The 9,050-nt window shown below is 33.1% G+C and overlaps 1 protein-coding gene across 1 annotated transcript in view; it reads left to right on the top strand.

The window, feature by feature from the left end:
- Positions 1-1,689: 1,689 nt before the first annotated feature.
- Positions 1,690-9,050, top strand: part of LOC106464180 (calmodulin-A-like) — a 34,019-nt gene continuing 26,658 nt past the window's right edge. The window contains exon 1 of the mRNA XM_022391868.1: positions 1,690-1,953. Coding sequence (XP_022247576.1) covers positions 1,951-1,953 — 3 coding nt within the window. The 5' untranslated portion in view covers positions 1,690-1,950. The remainder of the gene's footprint in view (positions 1,954-9,050) is intronic.

Raw genomic sequence — 9,050 nt, forward strand, 5'->3', positions numbered from 1 at the left:
TCCTATCATGTATTACTGTTTTTACTAGTAATGATTATTACATAGGTTATTACTTTTATGACTAATAATATCTTCTAGAGAGATCATTACTGTTAGCTAATAATGACTGCTAGATCGATTATTACTGTTATTACTAATAATATCTTCCAGAAGGATCATGTTATGACTAGTTATGATTGCCAGAAATATTCCACTGTTATGAGCAGCAGTAACTGTTAGATAGATTACTTTAATCACTATGTTTAGTAATGACTGAAGACTACTACTGTTATGACTAGTTATGATTGCCAGAAATATTCCACTGTTATGAGCAGCAGTAACTGTTAGATGGATTACTTCAATCACTATGTTTAGTAATGACTGAAGACTACTACTGTTATGACTAGTTATGATTGCCAGAAATATTCCACTGTTATGAGCAGCAGTAACTGTTAGATAGATTAGTTCAATCACTATGTTTAGTAATGACTGAAGACTACTACTGTTATGACTAGTAGTGATTGCTATATATATATATTACTACTGTTATGATTAATAACGACTGTTATGTAGATTACTGCTGTTATGACTAGTAATTACTGTTTTGTAGATTACTACTGATATGAATAGTAGTAACTGTTAGAATGATTACTATTGCTATCACTAATAATTATTGCTATCTATATTACTGCTGTTGTGACTAATAATGATTGCTATATAGATTACTATTGTTGAGTTATAGTTAGTACAAGACAAGTATCCATGTGACTGTTACATGCTGCTAGACGTTAATGCATAGAGTAGAAATTTGAACATTAACGATTGAAAGTCATTACTAAATATGTTAATATTAGGGATTACTACCTAAACAACTAATAATTTTACTTCTAGGACGCTAAATAGGCTACTAGTTGTTTTCTGGTGACTTCGAGGCAGTGGTGCCAATTGGGGACGGGGCTAGGGAGGACAATCATTTCACCTAAACATTATTTTGTTTGTTTTTGAGAAATGTAAAACGTCTGGTTAATGAACTCTGTTTATGGGAAATTACTAATATTAATATATGCAAGAACAAAGTAGAAATTTCTATGTTCTTTTTTGTTCCTCATAACACTTTGGCCATTACGTAACTATTAACAATTAATATATGAACTCCATAACGTGCTACGTCATCAACAGTTAACGTATTTTGTAGAAATTCTGGTTCAACTTTATTACCCTCCCCCAAGATTTTGCTGAAATGGCGTCAATGCTTCTTGGTATTTTCATAGAGAGATTAGAAGTACCGGGTATGGTATTACAAGATTAACTAAAAATGTTGCTCTTTGTATTAATAATAGCGATTACCAGGAAATAATTCACATACTCTCAGAGGCTGTTAAAGAGCATTACTTCGTCGATTACACAGAAATCATTAACATGATTTCAGAGGAATTTTAAGAGAATTACTTCCTTGATTACTCTTAGCTAACGCATCTGTTCTTACATTTCATTACATCTACATATGTTATTCTCACACCTGGTGAAATCGTGAAGTTCCGTTTTAAAACGAACTCAGAATTATGTAACTCCGTTGAAAAAATACATAGATGTTTAATTTTTTTAGTTCATTAGCCAGTACGAGAGGGCGCTACTCTCCAGACTTTATTACCAGGCACATGACAAAGAAAGCATTACTTCTCTAGCTGACAGAAATAGCTCTGAAAGTTGAGAAGTGACTCAAGCAGAGACCAATAAGAGAACTGTCAGTGTGTTCTTCCTTTGTCCAAGTAAAATTAGAATTTCGTTTGAAGACGTAATGAAGTGTGTGTTTGTTGGTAACAAAACCGCACTCTTCTCACTAAAGTGGTGACATTCTGTACGAAACGACAGATTGGAATAATACTGACTCGAAGTGGAATGAAATAGGACATTTTTTTAGCAGGCTTTATTACGTAGTTAAAGTATAAACTTGTCTAAATTATAACCAAAATGGTAAGTTAATCATCATTTGCCTTATCTTATAATATATGGTTACTTTTGTAAATGTTTGAGTTACCAAATATTAACGTATTCATACCCACCAGTATTTGGGTACACTAATTGTCATCAAAATGGTAAGTCTTTTAATATATAATTGCTTTTGTAACTATATGAGTTGTTATAAAATATTAATGTGTTCGTAAACAGTACATGGGTACATTTCTTGTCATCAAAATGATAAATTAATCATTATTTGCTATATATTTTAATACATGATTACTTTTGAAAATGTATGAGTTGTTAATATGTTCATGTATTCGTACAGCAGTATCCAGGCACACTTCTAATTCAAAATACACAATCGTACAGTATGATTAATACAGGTGGAAATCGTGTTCTTATTTAATTACAGAATACAAAAATGCTACAGTGAGGGAGCATACAACCATTTTATTGGGTGAATATTGACGAATATATAATTAAGCTAGTCTACGCTGTATATTGTCCAGAGGTACAGCTGTTATGCTGCTTAAAATGTCTATTGTAAAACATTTTTCTTCTGGTGATGAACTTGTGTTGCTAAGTTCTCTTGAAAATGAAACTTATTGAAGTATCTAAAGTGACAAACAAGTGTATAGTACTCGCAGAAAAATTTTAAACTTGTAATATATTGATTAAAAATAATTTCAAAATATAGGCTTTGATTCATTAATAAAATAATGCGATTAAGCGGAATTTTGGGGGATAAATGTCTCCAAGTTAAAATCCGAACTACGTGACATCGAATAGTGATGTGTCCAGTTAGATTCTATGTCATAAAAATGTTTTGAAAAATCTAAAGCATGGACAAACTTATTAGGTCCTCTTTGATAGGTTGTTTAGGCAGAGTATTCATAATAAATCTAAGTTTCAAATGGACAGCAACTGCCTGTTAGATTTGTATGTTTCTACAACAGGCAGTTGCTGTCCATTTGAAACTTAGATTCATTATTAGGTCCTTTTGTTGAAAAATCCTTACATCTTATTCTGGAGCAGAGAATCCAACTGAAATGTCTTGGATGACTGAGTATCTACACAGCCATATTGAAATATGCTATAAATAGGTATTAGAAACCGAAACTATACTACAGCATGCATGGTATAGAGAAATGAGAGACTTGCGACATAATTAGTTACTGAAGCAGGGAGTCGTGAGCGTCGCTGATATATTACCTTTCTTTAGTTAACCTGTTACTTAAAAATGAGACAAAAATCCAATAATTAATGTAGTGACTAAAGAAATCCACACGCATTTCTGCTTTGTACAGCAAAATAACTTAATGTATTTGCAAAAAAACAAACACTTTTTTTCTTGCAAATGAACGTGAGTGCCATCCTTGCCTCAATGTTAATGTTTCTTAACCCTTGAATTATCGACTTTCTGTTTTTGCCTGTTATGACAACTGACCAAATCACTCATTTTATATGTAAAATGCATGGGGTTCTCAGAAGCAATTAGTGGAAATAATTGTATTATTGATGGTATTTTTGTTTACATTGTTTTATGACCGTACGTTAGTAAGGAACATGCAACCAAAAAAGTTCCGGACCCATAAGCAAATACGGTGTATAACTAGTCTTAGAAAAATGGGTTATAAAAGGACTTTTCGGTTATTCGAGGTATAACCTTGCTAAGTTACAAATACAGAAATAGCAATTTCTTCCATAAAAACCTGTTACTAAAGATTTCTTACGTGCTTTTAAAATGGGCTTGACAACAATAAACTGACTGATTAAATTTGTAAGATAGAGATTATTTATATCATGAATTCTCAGTTTTCTATTAGCAAGAACACATTTCACATTTTTCCACTATTGACATATTGATAATTTAACGGTTACATTTTTTTATATGCTACTGAAAACTTTCAACTGGTTCAATCTCGAGGTGTTTGCGAAAAACGTCCAACTGGTTCAATTTTAAAGTGTGAGTGAAAACTCTCAACCGGTTCATATTTAGTCTATTAGTGAAAAGCTCCGACAGGTTTAGTTTTAAGGTTTTAGTTAAAACTTCCTACTAGTTTAGTTTTTGGTTATTAATGAAATTTTTTTACTGGTTTAATGTTTCTGACAATTTTCAACAGGTTCATTTTAAAAGTGTTAGTGAAAATTTTCAATCGATTCAGCTCAAGATGTTAATGAAAAATTCATTACCGGTTGAGTTTTAAGGTGCTAGTAAAAACTTTTAACCTTCATACTCAAGATCTCAGAACATTTTTTTAACCAGTTTAGTTTTAACGTGTTAGTGGAAACTTCCTACAAGTTCAGATTTAAAGTGGTAATGAAAACTTTCAACTGTAAATGAGAAACTTTTAAACGATTGAGTTCTCGGATGGAATAATTTTTGGAACAATGCCTCTTTCCAGTGGATAACTGATAAACTTGATGGCTTATAACACAAATATCAAAGGTTCGATCTCTGTGGCGGGCACAGAAAAAATAGCTCATTCTGTAAATTTGCCCTTAATACTAAACAAACAAAGCATAACGATTTTACTTCGAATAAGATTGAAATCCTAAAATATTTATGTTTATCATTAACTAAGAAAATATTTGAAAAATGTATAGAATTTATCTTAATCTGAAAGAACCTCAAGTTGTACCAACAATAACAACAGCAAAAAAAGAAAACCAAATTTTCATGTCTACATATTACACACACACATATATATATAGACTTAAGTAGGCCACAAAGTTTTGAAATTCGATGTCCTCAATTTCCTTTTTTTTGTGGTGTGTTGAGAACTTCCGCTTATAAATAAATCTATTTTAGTTTTAAGAAAGTTTGCCGTTCCTTTTAAAGACAAGATCTAGGATTATAAACTGCAAGATATTGTGTGAGCATTAAGGGAAGAAAAGCGAAACTAATGAAATTTTGTATCTTGCTACAAGAGCACCTTCATTAGAAACATAATTCCTTCATAGGCGTAGATGTCATACTAGTTAGTTTTATTACTTCAAACTTACTTCCTTTGATTCGTCACCGAAATTGTAAATATACGAACACTTGTTCAGTGATTCAGAAGTTTAACTATGAGCGCAGGATATAAAACTAACAATAAGATTCTCTTAGTTTGTTCTATACGAGTATATGAAAAAGTGAAAAATAACAAATCAATGAACATCGCTGGCGGGTTCAGGATATTGTAGGACCAGTGCATGGTGTTTGAGTTGAGTAACTTGAAAAATCGGACTACAGTTACGCGCGATCACAGCGTTATGTAGTTCTTTAATTTGCAGCTAAAGTGAAAGAAGATTTATTATTCTTCATAAAACATCTACCGCAAGTCAACGATTTCATGTGAACTTGTTGATGGGGTTTGGTTCTTTGGTTGCTCACACTCATCTAATATCCAGTGCCTATATACACTCTTGGTCAAAATGTTTGCATACTGTTCTATATTGATGTTATTTTCTACATGCGTGGAGTAGTTATTGAGTAAATGCCCGAGTGGTAACAGAGAAGATAACGTATCATTGGAGAAACATGTACGAGTTGTTATTCTGGTCTGTGTAAGTTGTTTTGAGCATTTGTTTGTCACACTTGTTTTATATAAAAGGGTGTGCTTTTGGTATAACCTTTGTCAAAACAGATCAATGCTTTATTCAGACAATTTATCGGTACTTGCCTCGTCACATGCAAAAAGTTATAGGGCGTCAAATAGTTCGAATGTCGAGAAATGATATGAAGCAAACGGACATTACCAGAACAGTAGAGTATTCCTAATGTACTGTATCCAGAATCCTGTAACAGCATTGGACTACAGGAAACGTTGTTTCAGGAAAGTCTACTGGTAGACGTCGTAAAACTACTGCCCGAGATGGCCGTGTTTTACTCAGGTTAACACGTCAAGGTCGAAAGATGTCGTGCAACACTTTGCGACAGGAATGACATGAACACATTCATTCCATGTTATCCAGAAGAACTTTGAATAAGAGACTGACCAACAATGTTATTTTGCAGGAAGGATTATCTGCAAACCGATATTAACCAGAATTCACCGCCGTCATTGTGTTGCTTGGGCAAGACAGCATGCCAACCTACAAATGAGTCCTGTTCGGGCTTGTTAAAAAGCTGAAGGTGGGATTCGTGTTTGTCGTTTGCCTGGAGAACAGATGAGGGAAGTCTGTCTTTCCCACAGGAAACACACAGGAGGCGGTGCAGTACATGTTTGGGTAGCTATTCATCATGGTGGAAAAACCACTCTTCATATCCTCAAGGTAAACGTCAATGGTGCCTCCTACAGGCATCACATGGAATTATATTTCTGCTATATGCTAGGGAAATATTTGGCAATAAATCTGTGTTTGAGGATGACAATGCCACTGCCCATACTGTACATATTGTACAGGATTATCTCGACCAGGAGGATGTTACAAGATTGCCATGACCAGCAAAACCTCCAGGTTGTAATCCCATTGAGAACGTTTGGGCAGAACTGAGCCAAACAATTGCTATCCACGACCCTAAACCAACTACTATAGCTGAGTTTCAGTGCCTACTAGTGAAAAGTTGGGATGAAATTAAGGAGGATTACATCAATAACCTCATCGACAGCATGCTAAGTCGCCTTATGGAGGCTAGTAGAGTACGAAAAGGACCAACCAAGTACTGGATGTTTAATATGAACTGATATAAGGCTACAGATGCTAGTTATAATAATTTGATATTATATTTTGTCATTATATATGTTTTTGTAACATTTTGTAGTGATAAGTGAAATGTTGAATTTCACATCTTTCTACAAGTGTCTGATAAAATTGTTTACTATTGGGATAAATCGTTCATGATGTTCGTAGAACCTGTTTCATTATACAAATTACATATGTAGATATTTAATATAACATGCATTTCTCAGTGTGACAGCGCTAAGTGTGTTTGTATTCTATCTTAATAATAATAATCTTATTTGTTACAAAATATGCAAACATTTTGGCTAAGACCGTATATAACAAATTGAAAATGTATCAGTGATTGATATATTCAGCCAAAGAATCCAGTTTTTGGTTCTAGAATATTGGAGTTTAAATGATTTTCAGAATGACATTTAGAAAGTTGAAGTTTACAAAAAGACATGGTAACAGGTTACAAATATACAGTTTATATTTGTGAACTCGCCTCTTTGCTTTTAGAAATAGATCTTTTGAACCAAATGGCTATCTACATTGTCAAAAAGATGAAGCTCGACTCAAACAAAGTATTTTTCTGTTGGATAAATGCTGATGGAAAGCTACCTTTATATGATCAAGAATCAAACAAAGCACTTTCCTAGACTAAGCTTCTTTTTTTATATCGCTGTGCCGTGCACTAACAAGTGATTTATTATGTTGAACAGAAGCCTAGATATCAGTTATCTGGCTCTCACTCTGTATGTTGCCATAACAGTAGACAAGTTATTTCTACTTCCCTATTACCAAACAGTTTTGCGCTGTTGTAAAGGTTTTTTAAACCAACGTGAGACTCCTGCATATCTATCGTAAATGTCGATTTATATGAAGAATAATCAGGCCTGCGTTGTTTTCCTAGATCACGAGTTCAGGCCATAATTTACTGCACACTAAAGGGTTTTAAATTGCTAATATTGATTTAACTTTGACTTCATTAATTCAATGTATTCAAGTTTTCATCATTTAGCGTTGGATGACCTTGCAGTCATCAATAGTAGATTTCTTGAACGTTCCAGAAGTAACTGTTTCTCCTTATGAAAGAGGATAATCAGTAATGCTTTTTCATAAGTAACCGTTTAAAAATTCATAATTTATGTTGAAAGAAGGGAACTAAAGTTATTCAGTTTGTAACACTGAAGTACAATTATCACATTCTTGATATAGCATGATACTCATTTCACTAAGTTTTATTTTTGAATTTGTGATCTTCACTTTTCAGAACCAGAAAGTATGTAAGTGTTTGTAGATCAATGTCTTGTTAAGCAAGGGTTGATTTGTAATAACAGTAAAAACAAACTGCCTGGGTTTTGGGCCTTTGGAGTTTTGGAAGTGTTTGTTATGTTTACTTTTCTATAATGAAGTTTGAATTTTGATTGATTCATTAACACTCGGTTGTAAACAGAAGATAATGTGATTAAAGAGTGTAAGTATTAAGATTTTAATGTCTACAATTCTCACAAAAAGTAGGAATGTCCGTATTTTGATTTTATAGACGATCATCATCAACTTCAACTTTCTTCAAAACTAAAAAACAAAGGAAACAGTTTCAATTTTTTTCTTATATCTATATTTTCTTTTATTTTTATAAATCATAAGATGATCTTTTTAAAAGTTTTGTCGGGTTCTTTGTTAAATTTTTTTATATTTTTTGGTTTAAAATAATTTTATTCTGTTAGATCGAGAAAGAAAAAAAAAACTGTTACAACTTTTATGTATTGTTGTTGTTGGTTTTTGGCTCAACGTTTTCTGTTTATTGTGTATATTTGTGCTAAAACAAAACTCAAACGAACTACTAGCTAATTTTTGTTCTAGCCATTGGTTGTTATTCAGTAATTGTCAAATATAATTATCTTGATATATTTTCAGCAAATTACTGTTCTTATTAGTCAACCATTAAAAATTCCGAATGTGACATTTTGCTGCTCATGACAAGTCTTGCTGTTTGAAGTCTCAGCTGTAATCTAGTGATAAGTTTCTTTATTTTGTTTGTTTTTGAAGTTAAGCACAAAGCTACACAATGGGCTATCTGAGCTCTGCCCACCACGGGTATCGAAACCCGGTTTCTAGCGTTGTAAGTCCGCAGACATACCGCTGTGCCACTGGGGGGCAAGATTTGTTTGTTTGTTTGAAGTTAGGCACAAAGCTACACAATGGGCTATCTGTGCACTGTCCACCACGGGTATCGAAACCCAGTTTCTAGCGTTGTAAGTCCGCAGACGTACCGCTGTGCCACTGTAGGGGCTAGTGATAAGTAATCTTATATCCAACAACTGTAAAACTGTAAAAAGAAGAACCTCCCGAAAGCTACATCTATGTTAAAAGCAAAAATAAAAAAAATAAAACTTCCGGATAATTTCAACAAAAATTTTTGTCAAACATTGATATATCCCTAAAATTGCCTT

The sequence above is a fragment of the Limulus polyphemus genome, unplaced genomic scaffold, assembly GCF_000517525.1.
Source record: "Limulus polyphemus unplaced genomic scaffold, Limulus_polyphemus-2.1.2 Scaffold1580, whole genome shotgun sequence".
NCBI classification, from domain to species: domain Eukaryota; kingdom Metazoa; phylum Arthropoda; class Merostomata; order Xiphosura; family Limulidae; genus Limulus; species Limulus polyphemus.